This window comes from Saccopteryx bilineata, chromosome 1, assembly GCF_036850765.1.
Source record: "Saccopteryx bilineata isolate mSacBil1 chromosome 1, mSacBil1_pri_phased_curated, whole genome shotgun sequence".
Classification (NCBI taxonomy): Eukaryota; Metazoa; Chordata; class Mammalia; order Chiroptera; family Emballonuridae; genus Saccopteryx; species Saccopteryx bilineata.
The window spans coordinates 228198346-228222502 of NC_089490.1; the positions used below are offsets into that span (position 1 = coordinate 228198346).

The window sequence follows — 24157 nt, forward strand, 5'->3', positions numbered from 1 at the left end:
CTGTCAGCCAAAATAAAAATAATATTAAAAAAATAAAATGACATCGCAAAGCTTATAACAAAAACTGGGTTTGCTGCCCATTCTTCTCCCTCCCTTTCCCAGTGGCCACCACTTATAAACTCCTTGAGCTGTTTTTTCTATATTTCCTCCATATTTCAAGTAATATCTTCAAACTGTTTTTTCTTATTGGTTTCACACATTGCCTGTGAACTTCTCTGTATGGTAGATGCAGATTGCTGTCTTGCGTTAAACTTCCCCACCCGCCGCCCTCACCCTGCACCTTCTGTTCTCTCACTCTATCCTCCCAGTCTTTTAACAGTTTTATCACAACTTTGCTTAAACCACTAGTCAGTGTTTACATTACTTATGACTGTGTAAATATTTCTCTCTGCTCTCCTAAGAATAATACTATGCTTGCTTCCTTTTTCATTTGACCTTTTTAAAAATATTTTTTTAAATTGATTTGAGAGAGAGAGGAAGGGAGAGAGAGAAAGACAGGAACATTGATCTGTTTCTGTATGTGCTCTGACTGGGGATCGAACCCACAATTTCTGTATCAGGACAATACCAGCCCAGCTATAAGACCAGGGCTCATTTGACTTTTTTATTAGACTTTTTTATTCTTAGATTTAGTAATCCTTATATTTTTTCTTTTGCTTTTTTTCTGTGTTACTGTTCTTCATCAGATACATTATACAACAGTCAGTTTTATTTATCTAGATCAATGATCAGCAAACTCATTAGTCAGTAGAGCCAGATATCAACAGTACAACCATTGAAATTTCTTTTGAGAGCCAGATTTTTAAACTTAAACTATATAGATAGGTACATTGTTATTAACTTAATTAGGGTACTTCTAAGCTGGCCTTTGCTAAAAATGTGGTATTTTATGGAAGATCCGCATATGCCTCGCGAGCCACGGTTTGCTGAACACTGATCTAGATAATGTATCGATTGCATTTGATTGTTTTTTGGTTTGTTTCCAGAGACTTCCCTTTCTAGGTCTGGTAGAAACAGCTGTTATTTCAGGCCTTACCTTTACTGCCTTTCTTTTTTTTTGCACTCTGTTTCTAATCATGTATCTCTCTTGGTTTACTCTTCCATTTTGCTGGAGCTCATTTATTACTGGCTTTGCTAAGAAAGGTCATGTAGGAGGTAACGTTTTCAGTTCTCATATATTTGAAATCATCTTTATTCTTGTTATTGATTGGCAACCTGGCTGGGTATAGAATTTAAATTGAAATGTTTTTCCCGTAATATGTAGGCATTGCTTTTTTTTCTTTAAAGATCTGTGTCATTATGTTCCTTTATATTTTTTAAATTTTTATTTATTTATTTTTACAGAGACAGTCAAAGAGAGGGATAGACAGGGACAGACAAACAGGAACGGAGAGATGAGAAGCATCAGTGATTAGTTTTTCATTGCGTATTGCAATACCTTAATTGTTCCTTGCTTGCTTTCTTATACATGCCTTGACTGCAGGCCTTCAGCAGACCGAGTAACCCCTTGCTCGAGCCAGTGACCTTGGGCTCAAGCTAGTGAGCTTTTGCTCAAACCAGATGAGCCCTTGCCTAAGCTGGCGACCTCGGGGTCTCGAACCTGGGTCTTCCGCATCCCAGTCCAACGCTCTATCCACTGCACTACCGCCCAGTCAGGTTTTTTTTTTTTTTTAATTTTAATTTAATTTTATTTTTTACAGAGACAGAGAGTCAGAGTGAGGGATAGACAAGGACAGACAGACAGGAACGGAGAGATGAGAAGCATCAATCATTAGTTTTTCGTTACGCATTGCGACACCTTAGTTGTTCATTGATTGCTTTCTCATATGTGCCTTGACCATGGGCCTTCAGCAGACCGAGTAACCCCTTGCTCAAGCCAGCGACCTTGGGTCCAAGCTGGTGAATTTTTGCTCAAACCAGATAAGCCCATGCTCAAGCTGGTGACCTTGGGGTCTCAAACCTGGGTCTCCCGCATCCCAGTCTGACTCTTTATCCACTGCGCCAGATGGTCAGATGGTCCTTTATATTTGATTTTTTATTTGTTTCATGTATATACTTAGTACATGGTGAGTTTTAAAGCTGAATTGATCTTCTAAATTTCTTCTTTTTTCCTATTTTCCATTTCTGTCTTTATTTTTCTTCCTAATATTTGAGGTACTGATATTTAGAAAGTAAATGAAAATACTGTCTATCTTCTTCCCATTCTGCCTTGGGTTTTTCTGAAGCACTGTGCGAGCCCTCTTCTGATACTACATATACCAAGGTCCACATCCTGCTCTGAAGATAAACCACTTTCCTGTGCTTACCCTGAGGACGTAAAGCTCCTTGTATAAATCAGATCTAGACCATGGGTGGCCTAGTTTTCTCTCTCCTGCACTCATCTTTGTATTCCTTTCTTCAAATATCAACTCCTGTAAAAGACGTTCTCAATTGAAGAACTACCTGTTCCCACTTAATTCCCTGTCTAGCTGGTTAACAACACTCCTGCACAGCATACATAGATTATGAAACTCAAAGGGCCTCGCCAGCTTATACTTTTTCTTTTTTGTGTGTGTATTTTTCTGAAGCTGCAAATGGGGAGGCAGACAGACTCCCACATGCACCCGACCGGGATCCACCCAGCATGCCCACCAGGGGGCGATGCTCTGCCCATCTGGGGCGTCGCTCTGTTGCAACCAGAGCCATTCTAGCGCCTGAGGCAGAGACCACAGAGCCATCCTCAGCGCCCGGGTCAGCTTTGCTCCAATGGAACTTTGGCTGCAGGAGGGGAAGAGAGAGATAGAGAGAAAGGAGAAGGGGAGGGGTGGAGAAGCAGATGGGCGCTTCTCCTGTGTGCCCTGGCTGGGAATCGAACCTGGGACTCCTGCATGCCAGGCCAACACTCTACCACTGAGCCAACCGGCCAGGGCCGCCAGCTTATACTTTTTCTTCTCCTTGGTAGGTATCTGTTTTGGTAGAAATTCAGCTCAGTAGCAGTTCAGCATCCAGAAAGTTTCTGCCTTCTTTATCTGAGTCAGTTGGAAAAATAGTAAGTAAATGATGATGTCTAAGCTTCTTCTGGGCAAGACTTAGGTTTGCAGTTTTATATTGGAGAGGTAGCTCTAGCTTAAATCTCTGTCCATTGTAACCCCATAATAATTATTTATAAGATGAAAGAGTGGATGACTTACAAAGAAAGTATGTATTTTGTTATTCGTCCACTTAAGTTCCAAGTAAATGTCATGTTCTCTCATCTCTCTAGTCTCAATGGCCTTGGATCATGGTTGAATGCTCCTTGAATGCAATTGGACAATGATGTGATGTCATAGTCAAGCCTGTATATCTTGCCCTCTGGCACAGTGCTGCCCTTTTAAAAATAACTTAGGCCCTGGCATCACCTCTGCTGATTTATAGGAACTCTGGTACATAATAGGACTCAGTATTTGCTTAATGAATCATAGAAGAGACTGTTTCATGAAGGCTGTCTAATCTTTTAATAATTTTAATTGGATATACTGAGAGTTTTATTATTCTGAAGATCCAGTTTTTGTAAACTGCTTTAATAACATATTCAATATACCATAAATTTTACCCATTTTAAGTATACAATTCAATGCTTTTGAATATATTTACAGAGTTGTGCAGCTACCCCAAATAATCTAATTTTAGAACATTTCCATTACCCTCAAAAGAAATCTGTGTCTGTTAGCAGTCACTCCCCATCCTCCCCCACCCACAGCCCTCGGCCACCACTGACCTCTATCTCTGTAGAGTTCCCTGTTCTCAATATTTTATGTAAATAGAATCATACCATGTGGGCTATTGTGTCTGGCTTCTTTCACTTTAAGTAATGTTGTCAAGGTTCATCCATGTTGTAGAATGTATCGATATTTCAGTTTTTTGTTTTTTGTTTTTTTCTAAAGTGAGAAGCAGGGAGGCAGAGACAGACTTCCTTATATGCCCGACCGGGATCCACCCAGCAAACCCACTAGGGGGCAATGTTCCGCCCATCTGAGGTGTTACTCTGTTGCAACTGGAGCCATTCTAGCACCTGAGGCCGAGGCCCTGGAGCCATGGAGCCATCCTCAGCGCCTGGGCCAATTTTGCTCCAATAGAGCCTTGGCTGCAGGAGAGGAAGAGAGAGACAGAGAGGAAGGAGAGGGGGAGGGGTGGAGAAGCAGATGGGCGCTTCTCCTGTGTGCCCTGGCTGGGAATCAAACCTGGAACTTCCACATGCCAGATGGACACTCTACCACTGAGCCAGCTTGTCAGGGCCTCGTTCTTTTTTAGTGCTGGAAAATATTACATAGTATGGATACATCACATTTTATTCACTGATTGATGAACATTTAAGTTTTTTTTTTTTTTAACAGAGACAGAGAGTCAGAGAGAGGGACAGATAGACAGGAACGGAGAGAGATGAGAAGCATCAGTCATCAGTTTTTCGTTGCAACACTTTAGTTGTTCATTGATTGCTTTCTCATATATGCCTTGACCATGGGCCTTCAGCAGACTGAGTAACCCCTTGCTCAAGCCAGCAACCTTGGGTTCAAGCTGGTGAGCTTTGCTCAAACCAGATGAGCCCATGCTCAAACTGGTGATCTCGGGGTCTCGAACCTGGTGTCCTCCGCATCCCAGTCCGATGCTCTATCCACTGCACCACCGCCTGGTCAGGCTAAGTTGTTTCTTTTTTTTTTTATGCTTGTAATATTTATTTATTCACTTCATAAAACTCATTATCCTTTTTTTTAATAAATAAATTTTTATTAATTTTAATGGGGTGACATCAGTAAATCAGGGTAAATGTATTCAAAGAAAACATGTCCAGGTTATCTTGTCATTCAGTTATGTTGCCTAGCCATCACCCAAAGTGAGATTGTCCTTCGTCACCTTCTATCTAGTTTTCTTTGTGCCCCTCCCCCTCTCCCCACTTCCCTCCCCCTCGCCCCCCGTAACCACCACACTCTTGTCCATGTCTCTTAGTCTCATTTTTATGCCCCACCAATGTGTGGAATCCTGCAGTTCTTGTTTTTTGTTGTTGTTGTTGTTTTTGTTTTTGTTTTTTGGTGGTTTTTTTTTTTTCATTTTTCTGAAGCTGGAAACAGGGAGAGACAGTCAGACAGACTCCCGCATGCGCCCGACCGGGATCCACCCGGCACGCCCACCAGGGGCGACGCTCTGCCCACCAGGGGGCAATGCTCTGCCCATCCTGGACGTCGCCATGTTGCGACCAGAGCCACTCTAGCGCCTGAGGCAGAGGCCACAGAGCCATCCCCAGAGCCCGGGCCATTTTTGCTCCAATGGAGCCTCGGCTGCGGGAGGGGAAGAGAGAGACAGAGAGGAAAGTGCGGCGGAGGGGTGGAGAAGCAAATGGGCGCTTCTCCTGTGTGCCCTGGCCGGGAATCGAACCCGGGTCCTCCGCACGCTAGGCCGACTCTCTACCGCTGAGCCAACCGGCCAGGGCCTTGTTTTTTTTCTGATTTACTTATTTCACTCCGTATAATGTTATCAAGATCCCACCATTTTGTTGTAAGTGACCCGATGTCATCATTTCTTATGGCTGAGTAGTATTCCATAGTGTAAATGTGCCACATCTTCTTTAACTAAGTTGTTTCTTGATCAGCAGCTATGAAGGGGTGTTCCTCTTCGGGCATCCACCTCATCTTTGAGTGAATGCATTTTGTCTTTAAAGTTTTGGGATTGTTGGTGACATTTTCATTGCAAATATCAGAATTGATATCTTGACTCTGACCTAAATTCTGTCATTGACACAATTAGTTAGGAAACAGGAAATGTAATAATAATAAACTAAGTGCAGGCTGTTGGTTGTACCAGGTGATGGCTGGGGATGCAGAAGAGTCTGGACATTCTGTGTCACAGAATAGACAAGGTTTACTAGTGGATTGGATATGGAAGTGGGGAAGTGGTACCCAGCTGGACTCCGGGAGTCGGGTCTGGAAAACGGGAGGAAAGAGTTGGCATTAACCAAGATGGGAGCCCTGGCCGGTTGGCTCAGTGGTAGAGCGTCGGCCTGGCGTGCAGAGGTCCCAGGTTCAATTCCCGGCCAGGGCACACAGGAGAAGCGCCCATCTGCTTCTCCGCCCCTCCCCCTCCTTCCTCTCTGTCTCTCTCTTCCCCTCCCGCAGCCAGCCGAGGCTCCATTGGAGCAAAGATGGCCCGGGCGCTAGGGATGGCTCCTTGGCCACTGCCCCAGGCGCTAGAGTGGCTCTGGTCGCAACAGAGCGACGCCCCGGAGGGGCAGAGCATCGCCCCCTGGTGGGCAGAGCGTCGCCCCCTAGTGGGCATGCCGGGTGGATCCCGGTCGGGCGCATGCGGGAATCTGTCTGACTGTCTCTCCCCTTTTCCAGCTTCAGAAAAATACAAAAAAAAAAAAAGATGGGAAAGGTATCGGGCCCTTTGGGGAGGAGATGGGAAAGAGCAGGATCTCATTCCACATCTGCTATGTAGAAGATGCCAGTGAGTCAGGTGGCCTCTCTCACTTCCCAGAACATCCATCCCTTGCATACTTCCTAGTGTTTTAAGGGCGAAAAGCAGATAAGTACCTATGCATTCTAGATAGGCCAGTACATGAGGTACATGTAGGATAGCTAGTGTCAGGACACTAACAAAAGACAGACTTTTCAAACCTAGGTCATAGAACACGGAGTATAGCCCTCAGAATGCACCATGGCTCACAGGATAAAAGATACTCAGTCATGGCTGATGGTTGTCAGAGGGGAGGGGGGTGGGGGACTGCGTGAGAAAGGTGAAGGGATTAAGGAGTGCAAATTGGTAGTTACAAAATAGTCACAGGAATGTCAAGTACGAAATGTACTTAATAATATTGTAATTGCTATGTATGGTGCCAGGTGGGTACTGGAAATATTGGGAGGAACACTTTATAAAGCATATGATTGTCTAACCACTATGCTATACATCTGAAACTAATAGAAAAAATATTGAATATAAACCGTAATTGAAAATAAATAACTAAAGAAAGAAAGAAAGAAAGCCACAAAGAGATATTACTATGAACCTTAGAAAGACTAAAATTGAAAAGACTAATGATGCCAAGTATGGGTAAGGGTATGGAGGAACTGGAATTCTCATGCACTGCTGATGGGAATGCAAAACAGTCCGAGTGGTTTGGAAAATAGTTTGCCAGATTTTAAAAGTTAAGCATACACCTGCAGTGTGATGTAGCCACACTGCCCTGCTCCCTCACTTAGGTATTCACCGAGGAGCAATGACAGCCTGGCAGAGACTTGCATGTGGTTATTCATAGTAGTTTCATTTGCACTAGTCTGGTAGTGGACCCGAGCCACGTGTTTATCAACAGAAGACTAGAAAGACAAATGCGGCATAGCCATACAATGGAGTACCACTCAGCAATAAAAAGAATTAAGTATGAATACACATAACAACTTAGGTGAATCTCAGAATAATTATGTTGAGTAAAAGAAAGTTGACAGAGTACATACAGTATGATAACCACTTATGTAAAATTTTAGAAAATGTGAACTAATCTATAGTGACAGAACCGGTTAGTGAATGTCCAGGGAATGCCTACAGGATCAGGGAAGGGCAAAATAGACAGGATACAAAGGGGTCCTCAATAGTCTTTTTTTTTTTTTTTTAAGTACAAGGGTTTCCTGAGAGCAGAAGGTTTGGGACTGCTTACCTTGTAAAATCAGGTGACCCTTCGACAGGCTTATGAATAACATGACTTTGACAGTCAGGCTGCGTTCTGTGGTGGGGACAGGAGCCGAGAGAATTGGATGTGTTTTAGGAAGTAACCCTGCAGCATTACAAGGGCTCCCAGAGAGGGGAGGTGTAGACTGGTTAGGAGGACATTACATTTGGCCTTGACTGAGGGTCAAGATAGTTGGAGGCAGACTTGATATAATGTGTTTCCAGCTAGAGGGAAGGGAGAAGCCTTCCTTGTGTCTGAGGTGCGGGCAGGAGTCCATTATTTGAGTTGGAGGACTTGAGGAAAGCAGGTGTGGGAAGGAAGGGGGGGTGGACTTTTTCCTTTTCTAAGAACCTATTTTGTTAAGGAGAAGCTTGTCATTTTTAAAAAGTCTAATCCTTTTTAAAATTTGATTTATTGACTTTACAGAGGCAGGAGGAGACAAGAAGTAGTTGCTTCACCCTAGCTGTTTGTTGGTGTTTGTCATATGCGCCTTGACCTGGCAAGCCCAGAGTTTCAAACCAGCAACCTCAGCATTCCAGGCCGGTGCTCTATCCACTGTGCCACCACAGGTCTGGAAATTTTTCTTTTAAAAAATATACTCTTGTCTTGGCCGGGTGGCTCAGTGGCTAAAATGTCCCAGTGCACCGAGGTTGCAGGTTTGATCCATAGTCAGAGCATGTATGAGAAGCAATCAATGAGTGCACAACTAAATGGATTAACTAAGTAGAACAATGAGTTGATGCTTCTCCTTCCCTGTCTCTCAAATCAATGAGAAAAAGATTTTTTAATGTCCTCTTCCCATATTTCATGTTAATTATATTTATAAAAGATTCTGTTTTAGCCCTGGCCGGTTGGCTCAGTGGTAGAGCATTGGCCTGGCGTGCAGAAGTCCTGGGTTCAATTCCCAGCCAGGGCACACAGGAGAAGCGCCCATCTGCTTCTCCACCCCTCCCCCTCTCCTTCCTCTCTGTCTCTCTCTTCCCCTCCCACAGCCAAGGCTCCATTGGAGCAAGGATGGCCCGGACGCTGGGGATGGCTCCATGGCCTCTGCCTCAGACGCTAGAGTGGCTCTGGTCGCAACAGAAGCGACGCCCCGCATGGGCAGAGCATCGCCCCCTGGTGGACGTGCCGGGTGGATCCCGGTCGGGCGCATGCGGGAGTCTGACTGCCTCCCCGTTTCCAGCTTCAGAAAAATACAAACAAAAAAAAAAAGATTCTGTTTTATTGAAGATTCTTTCCTCCCTCCTCCTCTAGATATCATTGACCCTGCAATCCTGCGCCCAGGACGCCTGGATAAAACCCTCTTTGTGGGTTTGCCACCACCAACAGACCGTCACGCCATCTTAAAAACTATCACAAAAGTAAGTAGAGGAAGTGGTGGTTTTGCGTCTGTTCCTCTCATTGGAAATACATTCAAGTAGTAATTTAGGAAGCCCAGTCACCTCCTTTTCTACAAATTTAAATATTTACCCAGCTTCTGTCTCCCAAAGGAGAAGGTAAACTGATAATCGAAGAGACTTTTTATTCTTTTTCAATTGCCTAAAATGAAAAGGGTAATTTAGAGTTAAATGCATTATAGCAGCTAACATCTGCACAGTTTATGAAATTCTTGAACATGCCCTGCTGGGAGGAAGGGAGAGGGCGCCAGCCGAATATGGGCCGATGGGCAGGTGATAGATTGCGCAGGTGCAGGATCTGAACCACGTCCTGCTTGGAGCACTGCCGTGCTGATATTTACACTCACCTCAAAGCTGAATGGCATGTGTTTATTCACGTTTTTTCTCTGTATTTCTTATTAAACTATTTTTTTTCTAATGTAATAATTGCTACAAAGATCATATGCAATGCATATGTAAGTTATGAATCAAATAATAAATAAATACTGATGAACCTATCATCTAACTATTTCATACGTTTTAAATCACTGAAAACTGTTATAGCTCAGTCACAGGACAGCCCCAGATAGGCAGAGCATTGGCCCAAGACGGGGTTGCTGGGTGGATCCCAGTCAGGGTGCATGTGGGAGTCTGTCTCTCTATCTCCCCTCCTCTCACTTGGAAAAGAAGAAAAAAATTGTTTTGTTTGTGTCTGAGAGATACTAACAATGTTATTAACACATACTGTCTGCATGCAAGATACTGTGTTAAGTGTTAGAATTCTGAGACTATTCTGATACTTGTCCTTTCTAGCATCTCTTGGTATGAGCTAAAGGGGAATTGGCACCAAGGTCAGGGTTGAGTTTAGGTAAAGGGTTAAGAAAGGACACCTTGAGCATAGGCCTCCTGGTGTTTGTTATAGAGCAGAGTCCTGCTCCTCCTCTCCTGGCCAGTTTCAGTGTTATTTCTCCCCTCCTAGCCAACCCAAGTCTAAGCGCAGGTGCACATCAGAGCTAAGTACTGCTTAAGCCTTTGCCACATTTAATCAGGCGAAAGAAATGTGTCCTTCACCTTTGGGAAGATTGAAGTGGTGATTTTGTTCTTGGTGATGTTTTGTTTTTGCTGCAGCTGCAGGCAAATTCTTAAACTTCATACTTATTAATTGCCTTTAACTTGCCCAGCTTTGGAGCCTGCTTTTAAACTTCATTTCTCAAAGTTAAAATTTGTAAAAATCATATTAACACTTCTTGGGAGTCAGTTGTATACATTTATTCAAGTAGCCAGTGCTATTTATTAAGAACCTATTATGTGGGAAGTTATTGGTCTTTAAACCCTCAATGAAAAATCCTCTTTTCTCTATTATTTAGAATGGCACCAAACCCCCACTGGACGCAGATGTGAATCTGGAAGCGATTGCGGGTGACCATCGCTGTGACCGCTATTCGTAAGGATCTCAAAGTCAAGTTCGTGAATTCCCTGAGGCTTAGTTTCCTCACGTGTCAGATGAGGGAGAATGATGTTGTAGGGAGACTAAGTTAGGCATCCAGTAGAGGACTTGCGCTAGGGTTGGCCCTTTCTTGCTCTTTTCGTAGCAAATCAGCTGCCATCTTGAGACTCAGGGGAATTCCGGACGTGGGGGATCCTCTCATATGTTGACTCTTGTCATTCAGCTACCCTACCACCACTGCTGTCCTTCACAGACTGTCCTTCCAGAATGTTTCTGACTGGTTGCCAGTTAGCCAGGTGCTTCAGCATTTAAAAGAGAATAATCCACAAGTGCTTTGTTTTCCGAGGCTCAGAATCTTTTCCACCGCACATCTACCCGTGACTGTCCATACTGCCTGCAGTGAAGGCAGGGACTCAGACCCTTCTACCTTCAGTGTGCATGTGTTTGCCGCGGTTAGAGTTTTTGTCGTGTTCTTCAGATGGTTCTAAGGAAATTTGTTACCTTTCCCATTTTTGGTATACAGGAAGAAAGGAGAAGATATCTCCTCTGGCTTATTTGAAAAGCACTGTTGCTTGTCCACAGTGTGCTTGGGGTTCATGATGCTGCTATAGGGCAGGGCCAGACAAGGGCTCTCCCAAGCCAGAGCAAGTGACGGGGGGGGGGTCATCTTTGAGGTCTTCAGGAGTCTGTTATTCAGTAATGTAGCTTTATATTCAAAGAACATATCCACTGGTAATAACTCAGGCCTGTTATTTCTAGTCCTTGGAGAATTTCAAATAACCATCTCTTAACCAGTATGATTTCACTTCAAACCATGCTGGCCACTTTTAGGGAGTATGGTCAGGAGACAAAGTTTTAGCTCTAATTTTTAAATATGTGGACATCAAGGGTCCTGAGTCTCCATCTTTGTTCTACCAATCGAACACACCTGAGAGATGCCACACCGTGCTCAATGATGTTGGCGCATTTAGGAAAGCAGTGATTGTCTCACTAAAGGGAAGTAGTCAGAGTTCCAGGCAGTGGTGGTGCGGGGCTGAGGTGAAAGCCCCTCAAGGCTTCCCTTTAAGGAGAGTGTATTTTTCCCCTGGTTGAGATCAGATCCATACCAGTCTGTGATTAAATGAACTGACTACTGCAGGGGGTTGGGGGGATAATTAAGGGAGTAGTTTACAGCTTTCAGTACTAACATCTGAAAAGATTTTTTGAGTCACAGAGGCAGTTTTGATGGCAGAATTCACCATAGGCCAAATCTTTTGGATTATGTCAGGTAGGACATTAGTGTATAAAGGGGTTAGAGGTGAGTGGTGTACATTTTGGGTTTTAATGCCACTGTCTTCACAGTTTGAGAGACACTCTTAACACTACAGTTTTCCCCTACCTGCCCTTGGTGTCCCAGCACCAGTGTTAGATTTAACATTTGGGAAAAGAATGACTAGCCCAGCATGTGCATGATTATTAAATAATGTTATGACCCTAACACTTGACAACAGAAACATTGGATTCAGTTGAAAATTGAAACTCTAGGTCTTTCATTTTATATACTATGTGGATCATCAACATTGTATATTAAAGTAGGTTAAGGTCTGGAAATAAAGTTTTGTTCCAAGTTCAAACACTTTCTCAAAGCCTCGCCAAGAACTGTTCAGGATGTAATGTGAAACACCAGTCAGCACCAGTGTCTTCCATTGAACTCAGGGACCATAGGACTCAGGAGATGATTACACAAAATAATTAAATGAAGGCTTGTTAGTCTTTGTCATATTTCAAATAACTTATGATGAGTTACTTAGCCTGCACTTGAATCAAGTGCTTCAAAGACTTTCTAGTCTTTGTATTTTCCCCTTTTGAACATGGAGCCATAAATTACTTTTTATATAACCTTAATTTAGACATTAGGTAATCTAGGATGCGGTCATCAGCACTTAAGCTCAGGACACATGAACAAAAAGTTATAAATTGTCAATTTCTTTCTAATAGTGATGTTCTAAACTTTTTATATTAACATGAAAGTATCCACAGCTATTATTGTGGGACTATTTATGATTCATTGTATATTTTCCTCCATGATTTTTCTGATTCTTTAATATGTGACTTAAAGAATATTGCTCTCAGACTGCTTTCTCTTCTAAATAATACTTTTTTATTACAGGGGTGCAGATCTCTCTGCTTTGGTGCGGGAAGCTTCGGTCTGTGCCCTGAGACAGGAAATGGCAAGACAGAAAAGCGAAAGTGAAAAAGGTATGATTCTCTCCAGAATCTTTCCATTCGAATCAGTTATCACTCTAGATACCTCAAACTACTGTTAGCCTGGAACATGACCATTTTCTAGTGTTGTTTGTTATCTGTGATATTAAAACTAGTGTTTTCTGAGATTTTAGAAACGTTTCGACTAATATGCAACCTCTGTAGCTGGCAGTTGTGATGAAACCAAAGTTATTTGGTGCCTTTCTAACAAAAAGTATCAGATCTTTTCCTATCATCAGATACAAATGCTTAGATTTAGGCAAGTGAGTCCATTCGCCATCCTCATTCTAAATTTGGTCTATTGATCAATTCTGGAAAACCTTCTCGTTTCTTTGCTAAGATAATACCTACTTTTGCAGCCTAAATTGGCATTTTTAAAAAACACGCACACATGAGAAATGAAAATTAAAATAATTTTCCATATTCTTGGACTCTCCTTTCAAAATGTAAACTTGATATATGTTGTTATGAGACAATAGAGCCATCTCCAGAGCTCTGCACCATTCTTCACAGTTGACAATGTCTTCATATGATTTGGGTATGTGTGACCACAAAAGATTAATTTGTGACCTGCATTCCAACCAGGCCAAGCACACAAATAACCTTTACTTTCCTTGGTTCTTGTGACAATTAATTGTTTGATCAGTTGCAGTTTATGGCTGTCCTTTGCAATACTCGTAGAATACCTTCTTCAAAAGACCTGCCTTTTTTCCTAAATTTGTACTTTCAGCTAAAGTTCTAGTCTATATTGATCTATTGTTCAGTAGATTTCCAAAAGATGTCTTCTTTTATTTGTGCTGATTTTTATTAAGTGAGAGTTGGGGAGGCAGAGACAGACTCCTGCATACTCCCCAGCTGGGATCCACGCGGCCAGCCCCTATCAGGCAGTGCTCTGCCCACCTGGAGCTGCAGCTCTGTTGCTTGGCACCCGAGCTATTTTAGCACCTGTAGCTGAGGCCATGGAGCCATCTCAGTGCCCCAGGCCAACTTTGCTGGAACCATTCTAGCCATAGCTGCAGGAGTAGAAGAGGGAGAGATAAAAAGGGAAAGGAGGGTAGAGAAGCAAATGGTCACTTTTCCTGTGTGCCCTGACCGGGAATTGAACCTGGGACTTCTGCACACTGGGCCGATGCTCTACTGCTAAGCCAACTAGCCGGGGCAGTGCCGATTTTTCTTTTCCCTTTTTCCTTTTGCCTCCAAGAATCTTAGAGCTAAATTTTGTTTGTGGTTCCAGCAGTACGTGCATTAGCCTAGATTTGCCAGCCCACATATCTTAACCATGGAGTCCCTCAGTTATTTTTGTTGTTTACTTTTATGACTCAGTTCTCTGAACTTCTTTTATTGTAATCTATTTTATAATAAATTCCTTTTGGAAGTAGATGGGATATAATTAGCAAAATTAGAATATATTGTAAAAAAAATCATAAATGACAGTGTCCTTTTTGAGGGTTTTATAACTGAACATTCACAGGCCTCTGTGCATGTGGTGCTACCGCTGATGATTCAATTTTGATTCCCTGCTTTGCTGCAGTTAGCATTTCCAGCTGTCTGTCCTTTGGGACTTGACATTAGTACAGCAATTTTTCACCTGGTTTGCTACAGGAATTTTTAAAACATGAAATACCTGCCTAATTAGTCAGGGGCACTGACCTCTTTTCCCTTAGATTGTCAAATAAAAAAAAGATAGCAACCAACACAACAGTAGCCATCTGGTGTGAATGCCCTGTCTTGAAACATAAATATATAGGTCATATTAGTCATGTCACATAATACTGTTGCATCTGATTAATTCTTGCTACCAGAAATCCTTATATACAGTCTGGTAAACAAACTATATCTGGTTTGAATATTGTCCTGAAAAAGACTAGAACCAATGTCATCACTAATTTCCTCAGTGTTCGCCTTGGAAGTCTTTTGAGAAAAGCTAAGTTATAAATTACAACTAATATACCATACCTTGATGTGTATATTTGTGTATTTGCTCCACAGGTGTGCTCAAGGTTAGTCAGAAGCACTTTGAAGAAGCTTTCAAGAAAGTAAAATCATCTATATCAAAAAAGGTAAGAAATGGCCTGACCAGGAGGTGGCGCAGTGGATAGAGCGTCGGACTGGGATGCAGAGGACCCAGGTTCGAAACCCCGAGGTCGCCAGCTTGAGCGCGGGCTCATCTGGTTTGAGCAAAAGCTCACCAGCTTGAACCCAAGGTCGCCGGTTCCAGCAAGGGGCTACTTGGTCTGCTGAAGGCCCGCGGTCAAGGCACATATGAGAAAGCAATCAAAGAACAACTAAGGTGTTGCAACGCGCAATGAAAAACTAATGATTGATGCTTCTCATCTCTCTCCGTTCCTGTCTGTCTGTCCCTGTCTATCCCTCTCTCTGACTCACTCTCTGTCTCTGTAAAAAAAATAAAATAAAATAAAATAAAAAATAAAAAAATAAAGGTAAGAAATGTTCTTAAGTGTATAGAGGAAAAAACTAGAATTTAGACCAGTAGTTAGGAACTCATGAAAACAAGCAAAATTGCCTTTTGAGAATGTTCTTAAGAGGTATAATTTTGCATCCTGCTTAGAGACTGAAGTGCAGACAATGACCTCTTATGTCTATTTCCATAATTTCAGGATTTTTAATCATTCATTCAAGTATTATTTGACTTCCCGCACCCTTTTCAATAAATAGCTTATCTTCTTGGACTCAGACGACCCAAACTCAGCACTAGGAGCTTAACCGTAAGTTTCAGGAAAGTTAAAAGCATCTTCACCATAAGGCCAGAGGAAGGTTAAGAAATTACTCCGGCTTTTTCTTACATAAAATGCCAGATTTTACGTGTTGTTTCTTACTTTGTTGAGGTGTTGTTTCTAGTACGTGAAAATGGTTGCTATCCAGTGAAGTCAGATAGCTGTGACACAGAGAGTTGGCAGGGAAATGTCCAGCCCTAAAAAATGTCTGGGTTGGATACTACTGTGATAAGTTTTGTTCCTTTAGGTATCTCTCATTTCTGGACTCTTACTGCAATGTGCCTGTGCGGTGAGACCCTGCTCATGGACTATACTACAACTTCCTTTAAGTCAGTAGCCCTTTATTACCCAGGCTCAGTATTTTTCATCATGATTATTGATTGAAAACTGTAAGGCAAAGTCCAGTTCCATGAAATGGGCTGCTATGTTTCCATGCCTCCAGTCTTGGTCTAAAGCTCTAAGTTAGTTGACCTTCTTTTAAGTGAAATAACCAGTGAAGGGATTTGGGCTGCTGGTAGTAATGGTTAGGCCCACGAGTTCCTTCTTATTCAGACTGTGAAGTAAGCGTCTGCTGAGTTTTTCACCTGTTTGGTGAAATAATAGTCAGCCTTGACCCTGTAGGCATTTTTGTTTACTAGAGGCAATGTTTTTATTTCAATGGACATGTTGTGCCTTGACTAGGGAGCTATAGCAGAGCGAGTGACCCCTTGCTCAAGCCAGTGACCATGGGGTCATGTCTGTGATCCCACACTCAAGCCAGTGACACTGCACTCAAGCTGGCGACTTCGGGGTTTTGAACCTGGGTCTTCTGCATCCCAGTCTGATGCTCTATCCACTGTACCACCACCTGGTCAGGTGACAGTTAATATTATGGACACTTTTTATTCTGGCCATTGGAAACTAGTGGTATGAGTGCCCTCACTCTTGAAAAGCCTAAAAACTGGAGTCATAAGAAAGGCTCTTTGCATTTTCACACAATTCACAAGCAGCTTATCAATTTCCGCAAAGGAAGCCTGCTGGGATTTTGAATGGTATTGCATTGAGTCTGTCAGGTGGGAAAACAGAGCTCGTAAAAATATTGAGTTTTCCAGGCTGTGAACTTAGTGCATCCAACCATTTATTTAGATTCACTTAATTTCTCTTATAAAAATATATTCATTTATAAAAAAACTCCATGTGTTTGATTTCTCTCAGTCATGTTTTGAGTTTTCAGTGAACAAAACCTTGCATGTCTTTTATCAAATTTATTTCTAAGTGATTTCTAACTTTCCATGTTGTTTGAAAACTTTTAAAAAAATTTTTCTAAAAAAAAACTTTTTTTTTCTAATTGTTACATAGGACAGGGTGTGGCAAAAGGAGGTTTACAGTGTGAGTACACAAAATACAGCTGATTCAGGTGTTATTACTTATTAATTATGGTATTATTTACCATAGGAACAACAATCATAAATGTACTTTGCTCCACACTGTATACGGTTCATTTGGTTTTTACATATGAGACCTTGGATGTCTCATTTGTCACTTTCTTTACTTCTGAAAAGATCACTTCGGTTCTCTAGAAATGTGTTTGTTATATTTGCTTGCTGTGACTTTGAAAAGCTTCCACACTTACTGTTCAAGGAATTCTATTATAGACGGCTGTGAGGGTGGCATGCAAAGTTTGGAAATTGCTTGACCAGATTCCTAAATTTGTCTGTGTTTTCATCCTTGGAGCTATGGTCATTAAGGACTAAATCTTTACTTATCACTTTTGCTTACTTTTTGCAGGTAAATGTGAAACCAGTGTAGATCAGTGTAAATGACAGAAACTCAAATAATGTAAATGGGGAAAAAGAAGACTTCATTAGTCCACAAAACAAGGATGTTGAGAAGACAGCTTGCCTTCAGCAGGCCGCTATGGAAACCTCTTGTTGGGGAAGGAGGCCGCCTGCAGGCCCGGATGCACAGGCTACCCAGTTTTTAGCCCCCACAGCAAGAGGATTCCCTGGTAGCTCAGGTGGAGCTCACGCCAGCTAGGACTTGACTTGTCCAGCTGGCTCTAAGGGGCGACATGACTTCAAGTCCTGGCATGGAAAGCCATAAATAAAACACTGGTATTCAAGTTAGTTGACTTGTAATAATCAGCTTGCTCCTCTGCTTTATTGGTAGAGTGTTGAGATTTTGAGTATTTATTTTACATGGAGAGAGGATCACTAGATTTTGTTAAATGTGGAAAGGAATAGTACTTCCTACATGTTTTAGCCTTTTGGACATACTTAACAGAAGCAGCAATTTCTTTGCAGTGAGTTAACATTAAATAGACAGTCAGGAGCTGTCTACAAAGGAAAAGAAGAAAGGTGTGTGGGTTCTGTCCCAAAGCCTGCAGAGCAGGTCTCTTTCGTTCTGAAGTGTTCAGCGTGTTCTCATGCCCGGAGAATCTCAGTCTTCGGGGGTCCCCAAACTTTTTACACAGAGGGCCAGTTCACTGTCCCTCAGACCGTTGGAGGGTCGCCACATACAGTGCTCCTCTCACTGACCACCAATGAAAGAGGTGCCCCTTCTGGAAGTGCGGCGGGGGGGGGGGGGGGCGGATAAATGGCCTCAGGGGGCTTCATGCGGCCCGCGGGCCGTAGTTTGGGGATGCCTGGTAGCTGGTTCTCCTCTCCGTGGCGCAGCTGCTTCTCTGGGGTTACATGATCCTTACTTTGGGATTGGCTTGTAACAGATATAAAGTGGACTTCGTAGCCAGCAATTGGCTCACGTAACAGTAGGATCTAGGTTAGAGGCCAAACACAGACATTTATCACCCGACCTGGTAAATCCTCAATAACTAGTTGAAGGTGGGAAGTGAGGACAATGAGCAACATTTCTTCCAAAAGGGAGGTAGGTACCAACCTGTATTCCTCATCCTCTCCCACTCTGTTGGTACCCACCTGTTAGGCTCCATCTGAAGGTTCTTGCCCTGTCCTGACTTCCAGTGAGAGGCTATGTCCTATTGTGGTCCCAAGAAGACTTAATAGACTGGCAGTTTGTTATGACAGATACCCCAATAAGATTAGACTCTTTGTCAGTTGCTTCTTTTTTTTTTTTTTCTTTCTTTCTTTTATAGAGACAGAGAGAGAGTGTCAGAGAGAGGGATAGACAGGGACAGACAGACAGGAACGGAGAGATGAGAAGCATCAATCATTAGTTTTTTGTTGCACATTGCAACACCTTAGTTATTCATTGATTGCTTTCTCATATGTGCCTTGACCGTGGGCCTTCAGCAGACCGAGTAACCCTTGTTTGAGCCAGTGACCTTGGGTTCAAGCTGGTGAGGTTTTGCTCAAACCAGATGAGCCCGCGCTCAAGCTGGCGACCTCGAGGTCTCGAACCTGGGTCTTCCACATCCCAGTCCGACACTTTACCCACTGCGCCACCGCCTGGTCAGGCTGCCGGTTGCTTTTGAGAATTCCGAATCTTCGTTTCAGCCGAGCCATTTTTTATTTCTCTGCTCAGTGAAGCCAGATTCTCTTATCCAGTATGTGTCACTTCACGGACAGATAGAGCATAACTTATTTTGCTGGTTTGGTTTTTTCGGTATTAACTGCTCACCAGCGATCTGGGGTAGGTTAACTATTAATAAATGTTGAAGCCTTGAAGTTATTTTCCCAGGTAGTTATTATCGCAGATTATATAGTCTTTCCCCTCTGCCTGCTTTCTGACCCACTGTCAGAAAGCTAGCCTCACTCAAACACAAATTACAGCTTATTTTTGTCCTCCAGTATAAAAGCCGCACCATAGAAACTCTACTGTTTTGTTAACTTGTTGACTTAGTGTTTTTTCACACCCACTGGCCAGAGCACTTGGATTTTCTTCTTCACACTCAGGATTATATGTTTCATCCATTTGCCTGATTATTTCTGTAACATTGACATTTAAGAGAAAAACCTTGCCTGACCAGTGGTAGCACAGTGGCTAGAGTGTTGACCTGGGAGGCTGAGGTCCCAGGTTCAAAATCTGAGGTCGCCAACTTGAGCATGGGCTCATCTGGCTTGAGCACAGGCCTACCAGCTTGAGCGTGGAATCATGTCATGGTCACTGGTTTGAGCCTAAAGGTCACTGGCTTGAGCAAGGGGTCACTGGCTTGGCTGGAGCACCCTGGTCAAGGCACATACGAAAAGTAGTCAGTGAACAACTAAAGAGATGCAACTACGTGCTGATGTTTCTTTTTTATTTATTTATTTATTTTTAAATTTTTATTTTATTTTATTCCTTTTAGAGAGGAGAGGGAGGGAGAGAGAGAGAGAGAGAGAGAGAAACAGATAGAGAAGGGGAGAAGAGCTGGAAGCATCAACTCCCATATGTGCTTTGACCAGGCAAGCCCATGGTTTTGAACCGGCGACCTCAGCATTTCCAGGTCGACACTATCCACTGCACCACCACAGCTCAGGCTCGTGCTGATGTTTCTCATCTCTGTTCCTCTCCCTCCCTGTCTGTCTCTCTTTCAAAGAGAGAGAGAAAGAGAGAGAGAGACTCCCATGATCCCCTAGTGTATTAATGAGTTGCCTAAGATCCCATTCTTTCATCTGTCCATAAACATTTATTATGTACCTACTATGCATATATCAGGCACTGTGCTAGACTCACAACATATAAAATCATATAAGACATGGTTCTTAATCTTTTTGAGCAATGAGGAGGTGTATGATAAGCCCTACCATAGATATGTTCATAGGTACCCATGAGCCTGGTCTCTCAGAGTTATTGATGTTAGAAAATGGTTTGTAGGTAGCTTGCTCATTAGAAGGGATTCACTACATGGTAAAGGCAATGCAATGGATTCTGTTCAAAATCACATCTGAGCCTGTAATTCCAGACAGTGTAGAAATTTTTTTACCCTATTAAGAACATCCCTTAAAAGACTACATGTATGAGGCCCTGGCCGGTTTGCTCAGTGGTAGAGTGTCGGCCTAGCGTGCAGGAGTCCTGGGTTTGATTCCTGGCCAGGGCACACAGGAGAAGCGCCCATCTGCTTCTCCACCCCTCCCTCTCTCCTTCCTCTCTGTCTCTCTCTTCCCCTCCCACAGCGAGGGTTCCATTGAAGCAAAATTGGCCCGGGCGCTGAAGATGGCTCTGTGGCCTCCTCCTCAGGTGCTAGAATGGCTCTGGTTGCAACAGAGCAACGCCCCCTGGTGGGTGTGCCAGGTGGATCCCGGTCGGGCGCATGCGAGAGTCTGTCTGACTACCTCCCCGTTTCCAACTTCAGAAAGAAAAATAAATAAATAAATAGAAAGAAAAAAAAAAGACTACATGTATGTCTTACTAATGCTACTTGATTCTAATGTATTCTTTTTAATATCCTTGGTAGTCATAAATCTTTAAACCTTAAATATTCGATTTCTGGAAACTGCCCTAGTGAATAGAAAGCTATACTTCTTTTTGGAAATAGGCATAGTATGAATTTTGAATAAATAATAAAGCAGAAGATGAAGCTGATTATTACTTTATTTGATCTTTTAAGAATAAAGCATAACATCAAGGTAAAAAGAATACTTTCCTTGGTTGGCATATTAACGGGTCCTTATGAAATAATTACTTATGAAACTAATAAGTTGGGAGAAAAACTAAGTGACTGTAGGACAGAGATGGGAAGGGTGACCTTTTATTCTATTTGAATTATCTAGTTCGGGGTGGAGCTTAAAAACCACTAATACTAATATAGTTTTCTAAAGCCTCTATAATTAAAACACTATCATGATACATGAATGGACTGACAGTGGAACAGAATATTTTATGTTCTATATCAGAAATAAACCCTTAATATAACATATAATTTATACAAGACATATTGATACATAATATGTAATATTCTCCGTACCAGTGACAGAAAGATGGACTATTCAGTAGTTAATATTGGGACAACTGGGAAGCCATTTCAAAAAGTTAAAGTTGATGCCTGACCTGTGGTAGCGCAGTGGATAAAGCGTCGACCTGGAATGCTGAGGTCGCTGGTTCGAAACCCTGGGCTTGCCTGGTCAAGGCACATATGGGAGTTGATGCTTCCAGCTCCTCCCCCCTTCTCTCCTCTCTGTCTCTCTCTCTCCCTCTCTCTCTTCTCTCTAAAAATGAATAAATAAAATAAAAATGAAAAAAATAGTTTAAAAATATTAAAAAAAGAAAAAAAATTAAAGTTGGATTCATAGTTTATACTGTATTCCAGGATAAATTCCAAATGAATCAAAGATTTAAATGTAACAACTAAAACCATAAAAGTACTAGAAGAAAATAGGGAGATATTTCTATAAGCTCTACTAGACATGCCTTTTTTTACTCTTAACACAAAGCCCAATAACCATAAATATAAAATGTAACTGAAGACTGACACATAAGATTAAAATTTTCTGTGTGGCCTTACCAGGTGGTGGCACAGAGGTAGAGCATCGGACTGGGATGCGGAAGACCCAGGTTCAAGACCCTGAGGTCGCCAGCTTGAGGACGGGCTCATCTGGTTTGAGCAAAACCTCATCAGCTTGAGCCCAAGGTTGCTGGCTCAAGCAAGGGGTTACTCGGTCTGCTGAAGGCCCGCAGTCAAGGCACATATGAGAAAGCAATCAATGAACAACTAAGGTGTTGCAACATGCAATGAAAAACTAATGATTGATGCTTCTCATCTCTCCATTCCTGTCTGTCTGGCCCTATCTATCCCTCTCTCTGACTCTCTCTCTCCCTCTCTGTCTCTGTAAAGAAAAAAAAAAAAAAAAGGAAAAAAAATTTTTTTCTGTATGAAAAAAAGTGTCACCTGACTGGTGGCACAGTGGATAAAGCATCGACCTGGAATGCTGAGGTCGCCAGTTCAAAACCCCAGGCTTGCCCGGTCAAGGCACATATGGTAGTGATGCTTCCTGCTCCCTCTCCCCCTCCTCTCTCTCTCTCTCCCCCCCCCCCAAATGAATAAATAAAATCTTTTTAAAAAGTAAAAAGTATCAAAGGACAAATGATAAAAAAAATTTTTTTTGCAGTTTGTATTACCAAGGTCTAATCTGCACACATAAAGAATGACTAGAAACTTTTTTAAATATTGGTTTTATTGATTTTAGAGAGAGGAAGGGAAAGAGAGAGAGACAGAAACATTGATCTGTTCCTGTATGTGCCCTGACTGGGATCGAACTGGCAACCTCAACTCTTCCAGACAAGGCTCTAGCAAACTGAGATACCCAGCCAGGGCAAGAATGACTAGAAATTGATAAGAAAAAGACCAACATTCTAATAGAAAACTGGACAAAGAATGAGAAATAAGCAGATCCTTCACAGAAAAGAAAATGAGCTTGTATAGAAAATTCTTATATTACTGATAATAAAAGAGCAACTAAGATACTACATTTTGTTTGTTTTTTGGCAGAAATCTCAATACTTGACCATACCCTGTAGTCCAGGAAATGAGGAAACAGTTGCTTTCATTTGCAGCTGGTGAGCACTTTTGATGGACCAAATTGTAATCACAACAAATATTAACCCAGCAGCTTCTTTATATGAATTTATCCTCAGAAATACACATCAGTATAAAATCTATTGCTTGGGACATCATGTGTGATAATAAAGATGGAATCTCTGCATGATCATGTAATGAATTCTATTGTAAATACTAAAAGACTAGACTATTTCCTAAATATATTTTTTTTGGTGTTGGGTTTTTTTTTGTATTTTTCTGAAGTTGGAAACAGGGAGGCAGTCAGACAGACTCCCACATGCGCCCGACCGGGATCCACCTGACATGCCCACCAGGGAGCGATGCTCCGCCCATCTGGGGTGTTGCTCTGTTGTGACCAGAGCCATTCTAGCGCCTGAGGCAGAGACCATGGAGCCATCCTCAGCACCCGGGCCAACTTTGCTCCAATGGAGCCTCGGCTGCAAGAGGAAGAGAGAGACAGAGAGGAAGGAGAGGGGGAGGGGTGGAAAAGCAGATGGACGCTTCTCCTGTGTGCCCTGGCTGGGAATCAAACCCGGGTATCCTGCACGCCAGGCCGACGACGCTGTACCACTGAGCCAACCGACTAGGGCCCTAAATATATTGTTTTTTAAATAAAAGCAGGGATCATGTATATCAGTGGTAGTCAACCTGGTCCCTACCGCCCACTAGTGGGCATTCCAGCTTTCATGGTGGGCAGGCGGTAGCGGAACAACCAAAGTTTAAATAAAAAGATAGATTTAACTATAGTAAGTTGTTTTAATTAATTTTTTTTGGTATTTTTATGAAGCTGGAAATGGGGAGAGACAGTCAAACAGACTCCTGCATGCGCCCAACTGGGATCCACCCGGCACGCCCACCAGGGGGCGACACTCTGCCCACCAGGGGACGATGCTCTGCCCCTCCGGGGCGTCTCTCTGTTGCAACCAGAGCCACTCTAGCGCCTGGGGCAGAGGCCAAGGAGCCATCCCCAGCGCCCGGGCCATCTTTGCTCCAATGGAACCTCGCTGCGGGAGGGGAAGAAAGAGAGAGGAAGGAGAGGGGGAGGGGCAGAGAAGCAGATGGGCGCTTCTCCTGTGTGCCCTGGCCGGGAATCAAACCCGGGTCCCCCGCACGCCAGGCCGACGCTCTAACACTGAGCCAACCGGCCAGGGCTATAGTAAGTTGTTTTATAAAGATTTATTCTGCCAAACTTAGCAAAAATCTGACATAAAGTACTTGGTAAGTAATTATTATATGCTTTAACTTGCTGTAAGT

General features: G+C 42.7%; 1 protein-coding gene across 4 annotated transcripts in view; it reads left to right on the plus strand.

Annotated features, from left to right (window-relative positions):
* The window catches only part of NVL (nuclear VCP like), an 80713-nt gene that overhangs the window by 54748 nt on the left and 1808 nt on the right, over nt 1–24157 (plus strand). For all 4 annotated transcript variants that reach the window (XM_066237515.1, XM_066237517.1, XM_066237519.1 and 1 more), the window contains 4 exons: nt 8927–9033; nt 10416–10492; nt 12645–12733; nt 14729–14799. In XM_066237515.1, coding sequence (XP_066093612.1) covers nt 8927–9033; nt 10416–10492; nt 12645–12733; nt 14729–14799 — 344 coding nt within the window. The remainder of the gene's footprint in view (nt 1–8926; nt 9034–10415; nt 10493–12644; nt 12734–14728; nt 14800–24157) is intronic.